The following is a 20,898-nucleotide window of genomic DNA, read 5'->3' on the forward strand; positions in this document are numbered from 1 at the left end:
ATTCCCCTTGAGGTATAGGAGGCAGTCACAGAGGAAGGTGGCGCTGTGCTGAGTGTTGTTGCATCAGTGAAGTGAAAAACGCCATTGGTAGGTAGAACGTCGTCTGCCGTAACAACGGCTGACTGACCTATCATGGGCGGATGTTTACAGTTTTATCACGTATTAGAAATATTCGCTCCAATTTGAAGTTCTAAACTGTCTAATACTATTTGTGACAAGCTCCAACCATCACAAGGCCACAATCAGGACACAAAACACAACACTGGTAGAGTTTGACACCCTTTGTGCAATCCTGCTGAAATTAAAATATATGGCAACACTGTGGTGCACACTTTCCAACCCCACCACTCTAAATTATGCACTATTTTGAGCCAACCATTTCTAAAAGTACTTTTTTTTTTTAATTCAGACTAGATCAGATACATGAGCCACATTGCAACACAGTAAAGTAGTGATGACACATTTTCACTGTGTTTCATTATGGACTGCTTGTCATGCAAAGTTTTCTGAGGAGCTGTCTGGCCAATCTGTGGCACTGTTTCACTCTCAAAATCATCTCCTAAGTATGTGATGCCGACCAGCCAAATGTATCAAGACAAACTGCTGCTTTAGTTAGAGGGTTAAAGTATGACAAACCAGGCAAACTATTAAAGGTCCAGTGTGTGACTAGTAAGGCTTCATTCATTCACTCATTCATCGTCTACTGCTTTATCCTCCACATGAGGGTCGTACAAGAGCTGGAGCCAATCCCAGCTGTCATAGAACGAGAGGCGGTGTGCACACCCTGGACAGACCCCAGTCCAATGTAGGGCAGACAAATAGAGATGAACAACCATTCACTTTCACACCTACGGTCAATTTAGAGAGTCCAATTAACCTCGGCATGTTTTTGGACTTTGGGAGGAAACCGGAAAACCCAGCGAAAACCCACGCACACATGGGGAAAACATGTGACCTACGAGTGGTTGTAAAAATATAATTCTCTGACTGATATCACGACTAATGTACAATATACACTAGTAAATGTATAACAACTCAGCTGTCAGTATATGTATGGTAAGTCATTTAATTTTAATCTTGAATTTGTTATTTTTCTTAAATTGTGTGCTATGTTATTATGTTTGATTACCCGTAAGAAATCTCATTCATATTTAAAATGAAAGTGACATCTAGACAACAATGTTTTGACGGTGTTTGGTCTAGTCTGGCTTGCTGCTACGCAAACAAACAGAAATCTGTGCACTACTCTGTTTTCATGGGGATTAAATTACCTGATAGTGTTCCAGAAAGGTAGGGTTTTCAGAGAGGATGAAAAAAAAGCTTCAGCAATGAAAGGTAATCATGTCTCAGCAACTTCCTCCTGAACAACTGTGACTGTAAATGTACATGAGCCGTGGTTGTGAGCTGTGGGATAGTCTGGTGATGTGAGTGAGTCTGGCTGTCACTGTAATCAGCGATGGCCTAATTCCTGAGCAAAATCACACTACAGAGAGTTTAATTACTACACTACACTACTGTTTAAAAATGACACAAATATGGCCACATGGTGAGGTAGTGGCTAGCATTGTTGCCTCACAGCAAGAAGGTTGCTGGTTCAGATCTTTCTGTGTGTTAGTTTGCATGTGCTTTCCATGTGCACGTTGGTTCTCTCTGGGTAGTCTGGCTTCTTCACACAGTCCAAAAACACCGGTCAGATAAGGATTCGAATCGGTGACCTTCTTGCTGTGAGGCAACAATGCCACCACCATGTAAATAATAATAAAAATAATAATAAAAATAATAATAATAATAATAATAATGGATGACAAAATTACGTTTTAGTAACTGAGCAACATTTATCAAGAGAGCAAAAATGTAACATTTCTAATAACTGGGCGATTAATACAAAATAGTTGGCGGTCTGATTCATGTCTACCTCTTAAATCTACCTGTAGCCAGACTTAAGCTATAGAGAGGGTTTGTATTTCTACCTACAACCAGACTTTAGATAAACTACTGTATAGAGGAGTAGGGCTGAGCAATATATGGATATTATATCTATATCACGACATGAGAAAAGATACTTTACTTTTATTTTAGAGTGTATTCACAGTGTATTGTCACTCTCCTGTGAGAGCCACAAGCATCTAAAAAAAAACTTTTCACAAGTCCAGAGAAACAACCTGTGTGCAGCTTTATATCCCGATACAGCTCGTATATCGGGATATTATTAGTCATATTGCCCAGCCTTACAGAAATACGGATTCGATTGATATTGTGATATATATCAATGTCTAAGTAAGATGTTTTCTAATATGGCCCAGCCCTACAGAGGAGATAAGTACACCTACCTATAGTCAGAATTTAGTTACACCTGCACTGCAGTGTCGGCCTGGGAATGGGATGGAGAATGAGTGTTAATCAAGGAGGAGGAGATCATGGAGAGGGACGACACTGAGGCACAGAGAGAGGAACACTGCAAATATTCTGACAAACACACTAAGTATGTATGTACAGTACATCATCTGATGTCATGGAGACACATTTGCTGACTCCTCAGATGCTATCGTTGACACAGTCATATACTGTATCATTCACAGTCATATACTGTATCATTCTTACATGTGATCAATTGCCTGTTAAAGATGGTTTCAGCTCCTGTTACCCATAATTACATGCATTGATCTCTCCTTAACCATTACTGAACCCACAATGTGTCCATATGTGTGTGGGTCGGTGGGTGGTCAACAGAAATTGGAATCTCTCTTGGAGAAACTAGATGACATGCAACTGTATCCTACATCCTGTATGTTCACTCTATGTAGGTCAAGCAGACCTGCTGTTATCACGGAAGCTTGATTCCATTTAATATTTTATATTGACACTTCTTCCCACATTTCCATAAAATATTTATCATATTATGTACGTGTACATGCATGTATACATACTCTGAATTATTACGTAGGATATTTGCAGTGTTCTAATGAAGGCAAAGGAGTAAAGGAGTGTACACTTTGCAACATGCATGACAACGATCTACAAATGAAAGAAAGAAAAGAAAGTTAAAGACTGACAAGTGATACCACACAAAACGTGCATTTGTAAAATCACTTTTTTTGAGCTAAAATTGAAGTTGGTATTGAATTTGATATGTAACAGTCATGATTAATCATTTTAGTTTATAGTGGCCTGTAAGTACATACTGTAAAAACTCCTGTCTTGCAAAATACCGCCACCAGCAGCTCACACTCATAAATATAACACTTATAAATATACAAGAGGTGGCAAATTGAAGTGATAGACCAGGTCGTATGGCGTCCTGACACGTGGTTGACTGATTTGTATGCCTGCTTATATGTGTGTTTTTATAAAAACAGCCTTTTCCAGATAGAAACTGAAGTCCCTGTCCCTGCTGAGTTAAAAATGTTGATTTTCTGAGTGCAAGTGGGTAACAAACTTGTTTTGCTGTTGGAAGCAGTTGTTAACAGTGAGATACAAATTCAAACATATTCATAAGATATCCTACACGATTGAGCATGAAACCTGGATAAATGTGGATGACAGGCAGACAGCTTAGACTCAGTGTCCCTAATGTTTAATATGTTCAACTTCAAAATTGTATTGACTTGCAATGCAGGAATTACGAGTGGTGGAAGTTGTTCAATAAAATCCTTCATCTTCTTTTTACACTTATTTAGGACAGCTTTGACTCTGAATTTGGTCACAAATAATGAGCAATTGAGTTTTTCATCCTTTTTTTTTTCATTTTATAATTGTTCTGCTTTCTTTGCTTTATCGTTCCAATTCGCAGAAAAAAAACAACACATGGCTGTTGGTGAAACTCAACACAGGAAACACAAAGAGGAGGTCAAATTACCAGATAACAAAACAGTGTACAGAACCAAAGACAAGAAGAAGAAAAAAAACATATAGTTTGCACAGTGAACAATAAAATATAATAATTTAAAAAATAATCATAACACAATTTGACACACAAATACCCCACAAAAACACTTGAAAGATACACACACCATGTTAGAAACACAAAACAGAAACAGAAAGACCCAAGAAATAAAGGAGAAAAACAGCTGCACACCAAGGACGTGAACCTTGAAGAAGGTGTAGAGGAGCGATTGGGAACGGGCAATCTAAAGGTGATTGACCATTAGACCTCAATGAGCCATGCATATTGCACGGGGTGCATAAGGAAGTCAACTTAACAAACAATCAAAGAGAAGAAACAGACAAGCTAATAAAAGATAAAAGCAAAGACATCTTACACGTGTATTTAAAAAAATAAAAATAAATCAATCACAAGTGAAGGACACAAGGATGAGTTTTAGAGAGCGGGGCAATCCCTCTTTAAAAACAACAAGGAGCACAGGGCCATATAAATACATTCTAAATAGTTTTCGGCCATGTGTCTAAGGCTGGTTCCTGGCACAAGGGCAGTCAGCAAAAAACCTGAATGATCCCTTTAAGAGACACACAAAGACACAAGGGCCTTTATGTATTGACAAACTGAATGTATGGATTTTCAGGTGTAGTTTTCCTGTAAGAAACCCAAACCCTGAAGTGCCTCTCCGGTGACACCGAGCCTTGTTTTCCTCAGCAGACTCCTGCTTTGCTTTAAAGAGGGATTTTTTTTTTTAATAGCATTTAAATTGCACAGTTACTACATAAGAACCAGTGAGACTGAAGCGATGTCAGGGACCTCAGAGTGAAGGGCTTGAGACTTGCTTACCTTGCATGTAGTGACTTTTCAATGAAATGTGTTCATTTGTCTGTCTGCTCAGTATCAGTGTGCAGTTTATCATTTCAATTCTGGTCTCCCCAGTGAATATACAAAAGGTCCTGAACTTTGGACTACGCTATAGGCACATGGTCCAGGGAATAGTATTTCAGACCCATTTCACGCTCACAGTACAAATGTTTTTTTGTTTGTTTTTCAGCATTGCAACAACTGATTCACAATCCAAGTGTCTTTGTTAACAAAGCTGCAGTGGTCAAAGTTTGCAGCAGTTACCAGCGTGGCATGTCTCAGGAGGTACTATCCCTTGACCTTAATTGCTCCTATGACCCCAGTGACCTTGGGCCTTGGAAACATGCTTGCCATACACCTGAATATTCATATCATGAATGAGCCTGGAACGTCAGTGCAATTACAGGTACTCTTCAGTTAAGGAATGAAGACTTTAACCCAAGCACAAGTGCACGTATTACACACACACAACTGTGGACAGTGTATTTGTCATGGCCAGAAAGGTCCAAATTGCAGTGTATCATTTTGTTTGCCATGGTGCAGGTCCACCGGGGGCAGGAGCAACGTGAATAAACACAGTGGGGGGGGGGGGACAAATTAAGCCATACGGACGACAACACAAACACAACACTCAGACGGCATTGAGAGGACAGAGACACAGTGTATAACACGTAAGAATGAAAAAGCCCACATACACACGCGTGATATGACACAACCTGAAGAGAGAGACAACAACACAGAGGCACATCAGACAACAACGTGACCCACTGTTCCCACCATTCAATCTTTTCTTGAGTGTGTTTTATTAGTTACTGACACGGGACACTACAACTGGGTTATTTTCTTTTCACTTCAGCTGCTGGGTGTGTTTGCACATGTGCGTGCCGCCATCTATGTGCTCTTCCCCTCATATTCAAGTTTGAACTCTCACACAGACACACACGTAGGTATACACATATTTGCACACGATATCATTGCACAGAATAATCCCATTTTCTTTCGTCCTCTACATTATTCACTGAGGTGGTGACAAAAAAAATGAATGTGCTAAAAATGTACGCTGAGCCCTAAAATGCAATTTGTCACCAAAAACCTTAATGTTCAGATTTACACACTGCCTAACCTTAGCTCAGCTGTTAGTTGCAATTAGTCTATGACAGCACATTTTCACGAACAGCAGAGACTGTGAAACAGGTGACACAACAAAATCCTCTGAACATGTCGACACAACTCAACTCATGTCGTGCCTAGTGTGTGCAGTTGTGTGTGTATGTGTGTGTTGAGCAGGCTGCTGCTGCACTGATACAGATACAAAACATGCTATGTCATGGAGCGCTGAAGAAATTGTGGATGATGTCTTGGTTATGGGCTCATTTGTATTATAATTATTATTTAAACCTCTGTTAGTGTTACCTCTGGCCTATGGTTTGATCCAGGAGGAGGTGGAGTTTGCATTGAGGTCCTGCTGTAACAGAGACCCTTCCATCTTTAACCAATCCTCAGTCAGAGGGGAGTCTGTGCTGGGTGCCGGAGCAGATGCCTCTACTTTGTTGTCAGCGGGGGAAAGTTTGGAAAATTTGGGGGAAGTGTGAGGGGAGTGTTTTTGGTGCAGGTGGGCGGCAGTTGGTAGTGGTTGGATTGCAGTAGTAAATGAATTAAGGTGTTCATGAGCACGCAGATGATGAACAACGTTTTTTTTTTTTTTTTTTTTGGGGGTAGAGGCACAATGTGCAATGTAAAGAAACGGGGATGAAAGCATGGTTGTGAAGATGGGGCAAGGGGGAGAAAGGGAGTCAGAAGGGGAAGGTGTGCAGGGGGTTAGGTTAGGTTAGGTTAGGTTAGGTTAGGTTAGGTTAAGTTAGGTTAGGTTAGGTTAGGTTAGGTTAGGTTAGGTTAAGTTAGGTTAGGTGGTGGTGGGGGTTTCATCACATGGGGCAGGGCAGCAGGCCAAAATACAGAGGGTTGTGGGGGAGAAGAGAAACAGAGGGAGGAACAGAAGTGACAAGAAGAAAATTAATGCATGGTCAACTGTCTGAGTACAGAAGAGAGAGAAGGACAGAGATTGTTCATGAGCATGAATGAATGTGATATGGCAGAGAGGCAACACATTTTGACAGGAGAAAAAAAGAGAAAGAAAAAAAAGGAGCACAGTAGATGGACAGAAGAATCTTGTCTGACAGATAAAAGAAAACACAAACCCAAGCAGTGATGAAGACACAATGTGAAGAGGTGGAAACAAACAGAGCAGAGCTGAAGAGTTCAGTGTATGAGTGCATGTGTGTGTGTGTGTGTGTGTTGATGCTGGCTGTGACTGGTGTCTATTACATATTTCTGTCAATGAGTCTTCATTATTCAGTTTTATGTGGGCTCTCCAACCCATTGGTTCTGAATGTTTGTTCTCAAATACATGCAGTCACCTCTGTGTACATGTCTGTACCAGATGTATATAAACACATACAGTATGTTATAAATATCTTAACATTTGGTGTGCATGTTTATGTATCTGTTTCCTGGTGTGAAACGTACCTTTCCGCACATTCCCATCTGTAGCACGGAATTCTCTAGTATTGAGAAGGAAGCAGGCACGGTCCTGCTGGTAGCGCTCGCGGGTAGGCCCGCGTCCAAGAGGGCTCTTCTCGTCTGGGCTCAGTACTTGGTCGATGGTGGGGCAGTCCTCATTAGCCAGGGCGGCTGAAGCTGCATCACCATTCTGCTTGGAATCTAGAGAGAAAGAGTTGAGTTGGGGCAAAGAGCAGAAGATTTGCTGAATCAAATGTGTCCACAACATCAGGATGACATCCAGGTGGGCGTGAAGGCTAAAGTGAGCCAGCAGGAGGCAGTGCACTCATAAATACACTGGCTTTGAAGTTGGGGCTGCTAGATTAGGCAACATAATGACAGATTATAAGGTGGTGCTGTGCTAACAAGCTAAGCTAACATACACTGTGATCCATTTATAATTGGAACTTGGCAGTCAGAGCTGGGAGTGATGTCACCTCTGAGTGGAACACATTCCAGAGAGAAGACAAAAAAAACATGGACGCAAATGGCTAGCCTTGTTAGCAATACCACTGGATAACAACACTGTATTTGGTGCGTAGTAGGGATGAAAATATTCGGCTCCCACAAAGAAGAAATAAGCATGCAAGCAAAACATATTTATATGGGGGCAGCCATTTTTGAATCCAAACTAGGCGTATGTGAGGTTCCTCCAAGATTTGGAATTGGGAATTTCTGATTACAAATGCATCTCAGCAATAGTCTCAATGCTAAAGGCCACATTATACTTCTCCGACTGCGTAATGCATTATCCGACTGCGTAACCACGGAGACCACTCGAGCCTTCATACTTCTGCGTCATGGATGGATACGCGCTGCAATTTCCCGCCTGATCAGTAGGGGTCGCTGCGCAAGGATGTTGTGCTTTTGGCTACAGTGAGCAATGGCGTCCGAGAGAGAAAGACTGTTGTTGTTGAAACAGTGACCGTTTCTCACTTTTCTGTGTCACGGAACGCAGTTTTAAGATGATTTGAGGCGAGAAATTGGCCATTTAGAGTCTAAACTTGTGCTGTGTGTGTTAAGATATGACGTATTTATAGTTTGGCAGCGACGTTGTCGGCGGTGATCAGCTCCGCCCTCTGTGGACACTCGGTGCGCACTGTGAGCCGGCACAGAGCAGCTTCACCTGAGGACCAATCGCAGCTCTTGCCGTCTCCGTTGTCCCTTGACGGAGTGACGGACACTTAAAAATATGTTGTGCAGTCGGAGACGACGGAGAGGCTCTCTGACAGGCTCTACGTTGACGCAGAGGGCTACGCATAACCTACGTAGAGGAGTATAAATTGGGCTTAAGTTTGACCTGTACTGCTCATCCACATAACATTAAGTAGTTTGTCTATGGATTGGGGCAAATCAATATTATAAATACACTTTCTGTGATTCACTAACTGTGATGAATATCTTTCAACTAATACAAATTTCTGTTTTTGTTCTTTTATTTAGTATTAGTTGTTCGATTAATTGAACATAAGTCATTAGATTAATCAAATGATCTGAGCAGTAATTGTGAAATAAATAATGCATACCTTCATCAATCAAAACATTTTCCCCAAATGAATGTTTAGGACTGAAAAGTTGCAACATTAAAATCATTCTTGCAAGTTTAGACAGTGTGAGAGACTCTCCTCACTACTCAGTGACCGACGTAATTTTAAATAATTAGTGATAGAAGCTCCCAATAGAACGGAAGTTCCAATTAACGCTGTTTTTTTGGTGTGTAATCGCTGGCTGGCCAGTCACAACACAGTCTGTCTTCTGGGTGAGATTTCAGTCTGAAACAGCATGACTGACGAGAGCTTCAGTGAGGAGATTTCTATCGGCTCATTTACAGAAACTAGGAGGTTTTTGACCATAAAAACAAGTTAGTGTATGTAAGTAGACCTCCATAACTAACATATATGTGCAATAGGACCACTCTATGGGAGCTTTAAAGAATCAATCATTGGGGACAGACCTAACTGATTTACCTGGGATTTTGCTGTAATACTCTCACATGAGTTCATTTGGACATTAACCAGAATTTGACTGGGAGGTGAGAAGTAGTTGTCCCAAAAAATGTCCCATGCAACTTCTGCATACACGTTACACAACCACGACAGAAAGCCGAGCCCAAACAGGATCTAGTAAAATCACTGCTAAAAACAGTAATTTCAGGCTCACTAATAATTAAGGAAATAAAGTTATGCATTAAAGGTGTATCATGTGACTGATGACTGGTGCTGCAAAATCGACTGTTGAATCAGGTAAATCTTTGTAAAATGCAGTTAAATCTTTGTGATTTAACTGCATTTTACAGATAGAAACACTTGAAATCATCCATTAGGATGTTTTGAGACATAATCTATTAAAAAACAGTCTGAATAGATAATGTAATAGATAAAATTTAATTTTAGTTCCATTCTTTGCTGACAGGTGGGGGTCTACCAGTTGATCACATGAGTGGGCCAGTGATTTCTCCAGGGTGGAGCTAGAATAAACTGTGCATCACTTCTTGATAACACATGTTTCTTCTTAAAAGTGGGCACTTTAGGCAACACAGACAAATGTCGTTATTGCTATATCGTGATGGAATATTGTGAGACAATTTTAAGCTCATATCGCTCAGCCCTACAGATCTACAGATCTTTTTTTCCCCCACACACTTGGACTTTTTTCTACTTGAACATTCCCTCCTGACCAGTTGAAGCTCCTGTGGCCCCCCATGTAATTCGAGTTTGAGGCCCCTGGGTTAAACTGAAACTGAAAGTAAGTGTTAATGAGTGTTTGGTGATAATGAAAGCTTTGGCCGATAAGAACTTATCCAGTTTTGTATATCCAAACTAAAAGCAGAGATGGAGTTTTCAAAGTGCATTTTTACACTTTTAAATATGAAGTAATATGTATGTAGCCTAAACCTCCCCTGGACTGATGCTGCTGCATGTATATGGTGAAAACTTCAACTGAAACACCACTTATTAATTTTGAACTAGGTGGCGTCACATTTTTCCAGACTACAATCAGCAGCACTTGAAACAAACAAGTTAGGTTATGCAAATATACCACCAGTAGTAGTGAATCACATTACCTGAAAGTACAAACAAACAAAGTAAAGTTTAATCTTTAACAGAAGGGCAAAATAATCAAATGTAATATCCAAAGATAAGACACTACAATGATTTATTTAACATAAAAATCTGTAGTGCTGCTGAAAATCACTGGCCAAATATACTTGCTCTTCAGATTAGAAAATATGTTTTGTTTGTTAACGGACTCAAAACTGATACTGTATTCTGATTTGGATATGTTGTTTTTTTGTGGAAGTGACAATTATAATGCAGTTCTATCAAACAGTACACTGTCCAAAATAATTTTATTCAGAGAGGAACTTCCAAGAGCAACCTCCAGCACCAGGTGCCAAGCACAGTGAAAACATTAACCTCCCTCAACTGTCATCAGTCATATTTCTCAGAAGCAGGTCAGTTTTTTAAACACTTCAACAAAATACACTTATTTAGAGATCAGTATATCTCTATATATATCTATCAATAATATTTTTATTTGTCAAAAGATACAGTGCCTTGCAAAAGTATTCACCCCCCTTGTCATTTTTCGTGTTGTTTTGTATTTGTTTAAGGGTTAGCATCATCTCTTTTACAGAACATGTCTACAACTTTGAAGATATTTTGTTTAAATGTGAAGCAAACAACAAATAGGACAAAATAACATAACATTTCAATAGGCATAACTATCCACCCGTCTCAGATCCCTGGCAGAGACTGAAACAGGTTTTGCTCATGAATATCCCTATATTTAGCGCTATTCATCTGCCCTCGATTCTGACCATTTTCTCATTCCCTGCTGCTGAAAGACATGTCTTAGTGGGGTTGCAGCCTTTGGGGCCTTTTAGAACAGGTGCATATATACTGACAGATCATATGGCAGATAGATTGCACACTGTTTGCACACAGACTTCATTTCACTAATTATGTGACTTCTGAAGGTCTTAGACTATTGTGTGCACATCCATTACATGAAATCCAGATTTAAAAAAAAACATTTAAATTATAGGTTGTAATGTAAAGAAATATCCAAGATCCAAGGGGGTGAATATTTTGGCAATGCACTACATTTGTTTTGAAAGTAAGTTTAAATATGTAACAAATATATAACTCACCTCTGTTAATCTCTATAATTTCTTCTTGGGCCAGAGGACAGTCACCCCCTATGCCTCCAGAACCCATCACTCCACCGAGGACATTTCCCAAGATCCTTTGAGGTGAGGCAGTAGCCATTGCGAGGGCATCTGGCTTGCAGTAGTTGGGGGAGCCTGGTTGGGGTGCTCGGGGTATATGTTTGTTCTTCTTTTTGGGCAGCTTTTGTTTAGCCATCGCCAGGGAATAGTACATGCCAAAATTGTTGACAATGACAGGTACGGGCATGGCAATGGTCAGCACACCAGCCAAGGCACAGAGTGCACCCACCAGCATCCCTGACCACGTCTCTGGATACATATCTCCATAGCCCAGCGTGGTCATAGTAACAACAGCCCACCAAAATCCAATCGGGATGTTCTTGAAGTTGGTGTGGGCACTGGCAGTTGGGTCATCCGGGTGTGCACCGATTCGCTCAGCATAGTAGATCATGGTGGCAAAGATGAGCACACCGAGGGCTAAGAAGATGATGAGCAGGAGGAATTCATTGGTGCTGGCACGAAGTGTGTGGCCAAGGACACGGAGGCCCACAAAGTGGCGAGTGAGCTTGAAGATTCGGAGGATACGGACAAATCGCACAACACGGAGGAACCCCAGGACATCCTTGGCAGCTTTGGAGGAAAGACCACTCAGGCCCACCTCCAGATAGAATGGCAGGATGGCAACAAAGTCGATGATGTTGAGGGTGCTTTTGAAGAATTCTAACTTGTCTGGGCAAAAGGTGACTCGCAGCAGGACCTCAATGGTGAACCAAATGACACACACACCTTCCACATATGTCAGCCAGCTGTCAGTCACCACCTCGTATACAATCTCCTCATGGGTCGTGTTGCCCACTGTGACGTTCTCTGTCTTGTTGAGGATGGTGTTGAAGGCCTCATGTGTCTCCATGCAGAAGGTGGAGATAGAGATGAGGATGAAGAATAGGGAACCAAATGCCACATACTAGAAGGGAGACAGAAAGAGACAGCAGAAAAGAGGGTGAAAAAGGAAGGTGGGTCAGTTGCAAATCGGATAATTCATCAGGGCAACAAACATAACAAAGTATGAAAAAAAGTAGAGCAGTTAAAGGAGAGAGCAGAGGAAAAGCACTTGTGATTGTGCACGTCATTGTAAAGGTCCTATTCAATGAATTCATTACACCTAAATAACCGGGCCCTTTCTACAATAGACTCCACACAATCCTTCTGTGCATTAAAAACTACCAAATAGATAAAACGGTTTTTTAACAGTGTAAAAGGAAAGTCGAGACTCCCTGGTATGAACCACCATGTTCTAAAATTTCTCACAGGCCTTTACAATTCTGTGTTAATCCACCCACCGTGTGACACCTAGACTGCTAGTTTTGCAAGACAACATGCAGCACAGTAACTTGTGTCGAACACAAAGTTTAAAAAATAAATGTGCTAATTGTATGTGGAGGTGTGGTAGAGCATGTTGTCTTTCCGCTCTGATCTGATTAAAAAGTGCAATAAAATGTTTTTGAAGTATTTTTCTCCTGAAATAAGGTATATAATTTTTAGAATGCCACAATCTTTTTTTTTTGAGATTACAAAATCTTGTATTGATATACAGCAAAACAACAAGCTATTTTGCCAAGAGCAAAAGGTTCATACAAGATGTTTTTGTAACCTTATTTTGAAGGCCAGGGTGAAAGGAAGTGATGATGTGTACGAGGAGTTTCAAGGGTAAGAGGAGTCCAAGTACATCCATCCATTACATATCATTTGTAATCATTCTAATGACCAGATTGCAATTCAACAGTTTACATCCATTACTGCTTTATCCTCCACCATCATGGGGGGGGGGGGGTGCTGTGCCTATCAGCTGACATAGGGCGGTAGGCAGGATACACACTGGACAGCTCGTCAGTTCATCACAGGGCCACATATTGAGACAAACAACCATTCACTCACACTCTCACATCTATGGTCAATTTAGAGTGACCAATTTACCTAATCCCCAAATCTACATGTTTTTGGACTGTGGGAGGAAGCGGGATAACCTGGAGAAAACCCACACACACACACGGGGAGAACATGCACACTCCTTGCAGAAAGGCCCTTGTTCCAACTGGGGCTCGAAGTTGTTCCAACCGGGGCTCAAATCCAGGAACCCCGGGAACCCAGGTCTTCTTGTTGCAAAGGCAAGAGCGCTAACCTGAATGAATGAATGAATGAATGGAACTATCTGCTGACACAGGAGGTGGAGTCTATGGAGTGGCTTGTACAGGTGCACATGTGCATGTTCACCCTCACATTTTGGACAGCAAACTAATTTGCTACTTCAGAAGAGATTTCTGATGTTTTCATGTGTTTTTTGATTTTATGTTTCAATTGTGAACTGTCACTGGATCAGTTGCAGTGGCATGATAACACCAATACGTGCTTGGATAGTGCTGCCCATGCTCTCTCCACTGCAGTCCATTCCTACGAGACCTGCAGTGTATTTATAGATGCAGTATACTTTGTGCTTGATCAAATAAATAATGAAACAAAGACATGGCCTGAAGAGCCAAAGAGAAAGGTAATTCATACTTGAGTGGAGTCCATATATATATAAGAAGCCTACAGTAAGTGCCCTCACTATGTTGTGCATTCAGTGTGTGTTTTCAACATGAGCTTATGTAATGTAGAGATGAAGACTCATAATGAAACACATGCAGGGAGCAAGTTTCAGTTAGATTTCAATATATATATATATACAGTATATGTATATATATATATATATACACACAAATCCGTTGGATTTAGTATTATTATTATTATTGTTGTTGTTGAGATTAGCTGAAAAGTAAAGTCAGCCATGATGGTGTAATCCCAGCTGTCACTGGGCGAACAGTGGGGTCACACCCTGGACATTACAGGGCCACAATGAGACTAACAACCATTCACTTTCACACCTATGTTCAATTTAGAGTCACAAAGCCATGCACACATGGGGAGAACATGGTCCTGCAACTGAGTGGTCATGCATCATTTCAATTATATGTAAATATTGTAATTGTGTATTTATACAGGATAAACTCCATGCATCTTAAGTGGTTTGTATCAGGCTTGTTCCAAGTTTTCTAATGTTCCATCTTCAACCACCTCCCTCCTTCCCTGACTCTACCCTCTTCCTCCCTATTTACTTCCCCTCTACTCTCTCCATCGCTTCCCTTCTCTTCTTTTCTCCCTTGTTATGCTTCTTGCTTGTCGGTGTCTGACCTACTTTCTCAGATTGCTGCAGTGCTCTCCCCCTCTGTCACACAATTACACACACACACGCACGCACACACACACACACAGGTTCTCAATTACCCTCCTACTTCGACCAGGTTTAGTGTATTTCACTAATTTATTCAATATAATAAGTATTTTGATTATCAATGCAACAGCCTTTAAAACCAGGAAGTCATTACAGATACCTTATCAAGACGATGGTATCCAAAATCTGAGACTGTATCTTGTCATGATATAGATACAATTTCGATATACTTAGACTTTACTGTCCCCAAGAGGACATTGTTTTTCACAGCACTGCACTTGTTTAAGGTCATTTTCACACCTAATAGTCTGCTAGACTCCATACAATTGTGGACTCGGTTCAATTGGGGTTGCAACATTCAGCCGGTCCAACTTTGCTTTCACACTTTTGCACCTTAGTGAAACAAACCGAACCCTTTGAATAATTGTCGCCTGAGGAGGCGCTGCATCAAGAATTACTGAAGGAGAAGACAACAATGAACAAGAAAACTCACTCATCTGTTGGTTAATGCAGGACAACTTATGTGAACATACGACACACATAGGCTGTAACAATGGACTCAGACATTTCTCCCGGCTATCGTTCTACACCATGGATGTATAATATGAACTGGATAGAGCACCCTCTGCCTTGAAGACAATTTTTACATGGTGGCCACTGTGGGTACTGCGACAGAAAACCCCATGGAGCCCAAAAGCAATTTTCCCATTGCACCGCAATAGTAAAAGAGACGCCTGTAAAAGTGTCCACAGGACACCTCGAGACATGGACACGGGCTTTTATAGATCTTTATATGGTAGGGACACTACTGCGCATGCTCTATGGGCCCCATAACCCGGAAATAAATGCGGAAGTCAAAAACTTTTTTGGCATATGCGCTGGGTGAGCAGCTTCATAGGAATGAATGGAAGCAAGGGGCGGTGCTCTATCCAGTTCATATAATACATCCATGGTCTGTGTGTGTATGTTTTGGCTGTGTTTACCCACAATGTCCTGCATGCTTCCTGCATTTGGTTCACTTGAAATGAACCGAGACCTATGTTTTAGGCAGACCAGAGTTTGCTTTTTTCGGTGCCGATCAGAGTTCAGTTGCACATTCATACCTCCCCAAATAAACCAGACTTTCCGATCTAACAAACTAGGATTTGATTTAGAAGGACTGGTGTGAATGCACCCTAAGAGACTTAAAAACACAACAGAGACTTAACATACTTTACCACCACACATCCACCATAATACATAAAACAGTTGAGGGAATCAGGCTTCTTCCAAAGTGGGCCCTCCTGCACCTCAAAGCCCTTTACCTGCACCCTGAGGACAGTGGGACTAGATGTCCAGTGAGTGGGTGTGTGCTGTCCTGTTCTGTTGTAATTGTGATGCGTACAGTGGCCTTGTTATTAAGTTCAACGAAGTTGGGTGTGTGAAGAACTATTCTTTTTGCAGCAGTGTTGGTCACTTTTGTGAGTCTGATCCAATATACTGCCCAGCTCTACAGGAAGTAGTGGCAAAACTACAGTCACATCACATTTATTATGTAGGCAACACAGGTGGAGACACACCGGGAGGGAGACAGGTGCAGATGGAGACCAAAAGATGTGGATCCATGTGTAGAGAAGAAAAAAGTTAAAGCAGTCTGGAGGAATATGATAGGAAAGAGAAGCTGAGGAACAATTGGCAAAATAGTGAGTGAAATTCACCGACACACACTGTGCCATGAAAAGAGAAGCTTTAAAATTAATTGATAGTGAGAAGAGTGAGTCGATGCTATATGACTGAAGGTAAGTGGTTATGACAGGCCTTAGTCACAAAGGCTAAATATGTTATATATATATTATATCTACTTATGTATCATACTGTTTTGTTTTAATATATGTGTATATATATATATATATATATATATATATATATATATATATATGTGTGTGTGTGTAATTTTGATACTTAACGGATGCATGTAATATAAGTGGTTGCATATACAAGTTGGATCAATACTGTCGAATGGTAAAGTAATATTACAGCAGGGACTGGGCTCTGTTGGAGTGAGGGGGGTATGATGTTTATACTTGTATTGTTTCTGTTCACCCATGCTTCTGAATGTATGTACTTTGTACACTATCTCTCTATGTATAAATATCACAAAAGGACAAGAGAAAAAAGCTGATTCTAAACAACTGAACACATCAAAATAGGTGATTGACTCATTAACCACTACCAGTAGAGGAGTTTTGTCTTTGTTTTTTGTTTTTCCTCCAGGGAGTTGAGGTAAGTGAAACCACGGTTTCATGTTGCCGATCAGAGCCTGAGTCGATAAAACTCGACTTGAGTCTATTATACAGTCATTTGATTCGGAAGTGAAAGCTGATAGCATCTGTTCCCATACAAGAGACAAGACAAGAGCCAGGTGTTAGCTGATGTTTGCGTGTTTTTGACCAGTGGAAAGGAGAAGTAACACCAGACTGCATACCAATCTCACTTAAGACTGAGGCTGGCTTTACACGACAACGCTCACGGGTGAAACCGACAAAATATTTTATCAGATGTGCCTTTCGTTCAGACGGCTACAGCGTTTTTGGGGCTTAAAAACGCAAAAAAATTAACCCACCTTCCACAGTGGAAATCTTAAAAACGCTCTGCTGTCGCTTTCCCGTCTAAAGGGTTGAAAACGCAAAAGTGTTCTCTGAGCTGCTCACGCTGGCTATCCTCCCTTACGCTTTGACGTCAGATCCATGTGCAGTACAGACAAACAACAACAAACATGTCGGATTAGATCCATCTGTCGGACATTCAAGTCACCCTAGCTGCTCTGATACCTGTCCAGGAGTCATTTCAGCAATTACGCAGAGTTAATGTTTTGGTTTTCGATTGTGGACTACTGCGTAGCCTAGCGCTACTAGAGAGAAGTAGAAGGACGTTTCAGCGCTCGCTCCTGGTGTTGTTGTATGACAGTGCTTCACAGCGCCACCTAGCCACCCGGCATGCATACTACATCAAATTTCACACACTTTTGCGTCACCGTGTGCATGCAGATTTCCACCCAAAGACGCTCGTCTAAACGCAAAATAAAAAGTGGGAACGCAACGCCACTTTTGTGGTTTGTGTTCAGATCGTTGTTGTGTAAAGCCAGCCTGAGTATGAGTCTGGAAACGGTATAAATGGCAAATTAAACTATAGTTTTTGCCAATCACAGCTATGTGCAGGGCTCTACCACTGACCTACTGTCGCACGTCACCTCCCACATCCAAGTGGTGTGATCAATGATGTATGCAGGGCAACAGTGAGTGTAGCCTGGTTAAACCACATCTCACCCAGGCTAAGCAACAACCAAATCTAAAGACAACTGCTCTTCGGTGGCAGCCATGTTGGATATACAAAATCTGCTCGACGTTGTTTCTCTGTCATCATGGTGATAAGCCTTTGTCCTTGCCAGACGTGTCTGCAGAGCAAAACCACATCGCTGGCAGACACGGTTGAGTTCACTCGGTCTAAGAAAGTTAGGGCCCACATGAGTCCACAGTTCCATGTGCCTGCATCCACGACTGATCCCACATCCTTCTTTATTCTAGTTGTTCTACGTGGATCATGAGCAGTCACTGCACACAGTGCAGGCAGTCAAAAATGATAGGCTACACATAGACATCCACATTGAGGTTGGTGCCCGAAAATATGTTTATTCAAAAATATTTTACTATTAAAATAAACGTTTTGCAATGACCTTGTATTGATATTGATACAAGACATGTATTAGAGTATCAATAATGTATGGAAATAAACACACACTCATACTCTCACTCATGCTCAAGCACAAAAAAAACATGAAACCATAAAAATACTGTGATATAACCTATTGCTATACTGTCAAGCACTAGTTGACAATTAATTTAATAACCATTAATAATAATTGAAAACTTAAATCAGCTGTGAAGCTCGAAATTATCAAAGCCATTCAATGAAAATATTGAAAATAAACACAGATAGACATCGATTTAAAAATGATCCCTGTTACATAATGGTGGATTAACATGCATCCACATTAAAACAATCATTTCTAAATGTTTAGGTTTTTCTCTTCTAGCTGGTGGAGTATAAACATCGTGAGGAAGCAGGAGATTGTTGCAGATTTACCGTTTCCCCTGTAAATTAAACGGTGCCGTTGAGTGTTTTTTTACTGCCAGGGAGTCTTAAACACACGAGAAGTAACACATTTGCATTTCAGTCACCAAAAAGGTCTAAATATGAGAGGAAGCCATCGAAACAGCACAGATTACTTCATTGGTTCCATGTAATGTGGACCCCACATGCTGTGTAATTATGTTTTGCACCAGCAGAGGGCAAACATCAGCCAAGGTGCTAATCTTGTCAGCTAACAAAGAAGAAGCTAAAGTGCAGGAAAACAAAATGTGAGGTGCAATGACTCGGCCTCCAGAGTTTATCGTGCCAATACAGCCGTGGTGTGAACTCCTTGAGGACGACTGGTGAAAGTGAGGTGAAACATTTTCCTCCAAAACAAGTGACTGCTCCTCTGGGTCTCCGTTCTGTTGACTGATATAAAGCTATAGCTTTACATCAGTCTTATTGTTTATATAATAATAACAATAATAATAATAATAATGCATTATATTTGAAGGCGCCTTTCATGACACTCAAGGTCGCCGAGTTTTGCTTCGCCTTGATAGAGATTTTTACTGAACTAACCTTACAAATTGTACATTTGTAATTGTAAACAAGTGCATCCTAAAATAATAAAAAAAGTTACATGAATATAAAAACACAGTGTAACTCAACTGTGCAGTTGTGCAGTAGAAACTGAATAATGTTGGTTTGTGGCTCAAAATAAGACATTTGAGACAGTTTAAGGAAAACAACTCAATCCATTAATTGAGACAATAATCGCCAGATTAATTCATTATTTTAATGCGTTGCTATTATTTACTGTCAGTGATTAACTGTTGTTTCGGAAGACGATCGGTTTGGGAATTAACCAGGTTTTTTAACCCTGGTGCTGCTAAAACAAAACATTTGTGGACTCTGTAATCAAATAAAACAGAATTATGTACACTGATAACCTGAACATCATATCAATATTGATCAGTTCGACACAGCAGCGAGGCCTTTTAAAATATGCAGCAGCATGGTGAGCAGAGGAGAAGCACTCCCACTGCTATAACACTAATAAAATGTACCCACATCTATTCATCAACTCTGTGTGTGTGTGTGTTTACATGTGTCGCTGGTTTAAGTGCCTGGCACACAAGCACACTTGTGTGTGTGTGAGACTCACACTGCATGACAGACAGCCAATGGGCACAGGAGGTGTGTGTTGCTGATAGCTGATAGTAAGCGGTAGCTACATGAGCATTGGATTGAGGTGATGGAGAGAGATGGAGGGGAAAGAAAGAGGTGGAGGACGATGATAAAAGGAGGACTAGCAATCTGTCAATTCAGAATTATTATATCTATTTCCTCTTTCCTGAACCCACCCTCCATCTCTTTTTCCCCTCACTGCAACGCGAACGCGTGTACACGTTCAGCTCTGAACAGCCATGTTTATGCGCTGAATATATGATTCAGAGCCACGACAACGTAATAACGGTGGGAAGCAGAATGCATTGGATTCCCTATAGTGAAGCAACCCCTGCAGCCCAATGACCTTCAAGGCCCAATAGAGTCTCCATCTCTCTAGACTCTGAAATTAGATTTGGAAAGAGCATTAACATGATAATATTTCAAAGATTCAGAGACAGGGACAACAAGAGAAGCAGAGCGGAACAAAAAAAGAGAGGGAGATGTATAGGTGAATGAAAATGAGAGAGTGAAGCAATGGAGGGTCAGGAGAATAAAAGATAGACGACAGAGCATAGACAATGACTTAGGTAGACAGGTGAGAGCACGGCAGGAGGAGAAAAGGTGAATCTAATAGATTTAACCAAAGAGCCCATATTAGCTCTAAAGGTAATTTGCATGCATGCTGGTGTGCTGTGCTCTTCCTTAACGGGACCCTAGTGGCGCTGTGTTTACTGCGGCACCATCCAGAAGCGCTTTATCATTACAGTATAACCACAGCCCTGCCTGGCTCTCTGTCACCATGACAACCACTGCGTTAGCCTCTGCTTTCAGGCACCAAGGACAGGACTGAACCAAATACTGCTCCTTCAGCTGGTG

At 41.0% G+C, this 20,898-nt stretch overlaps 1 protein-coding gene across 2 annotated transcripts in view; it reads right to left on the minus strand.

Annotated features, from left to right (window-relative positions):
• Nucleotides 1-20,898, minus strand: part of LOC310939425 (voltage-gated potassium channel KCNC1-like) — a 64,584-nt gene that overhangs the window by 12,206 nt on the left and 31,480 nt on the right. The window contains exons 3-5 of one of the 2 annotated variants that reach the window (XM_083904179.1): nt 11,454-12,435; nt 7,268-7,462; nt 6,155-6,283 (exon numbers count right to left, since the gene is read on the minus strand). In XM_083904179.1, coding sequence (XP_083760305.1) covers nt 6,162-6,283; nt 7,268-7,462; nt 11,454-12,435 — 1,299 coding nt within the window. In that variant the 3' untranslated portion in view covers nt 6,155-6,161. Of the gene's footprint in view, nt 1-6,154; nt 6,287-7,267; nt 7,463-11,453; nt 12,436-20,898 lie in introns of both variants that reach the window. The other variant, XM_083904178.1, reaches the window with a different exon arrangement.

Source organism: Microchirus variegatus, assembly GCF_963457635.1.
Source record: "Microchirus variegatus genome assembly, chromosome: 17".
In the NCBI taxonomy this organism is placed as follows: domain Eukaryota; kingdom Metazoa; phylum Chordata; class Actinopteri; order Pleuronectiformes; family Soleidae; genus Microchirus; species Microchirus variegatus.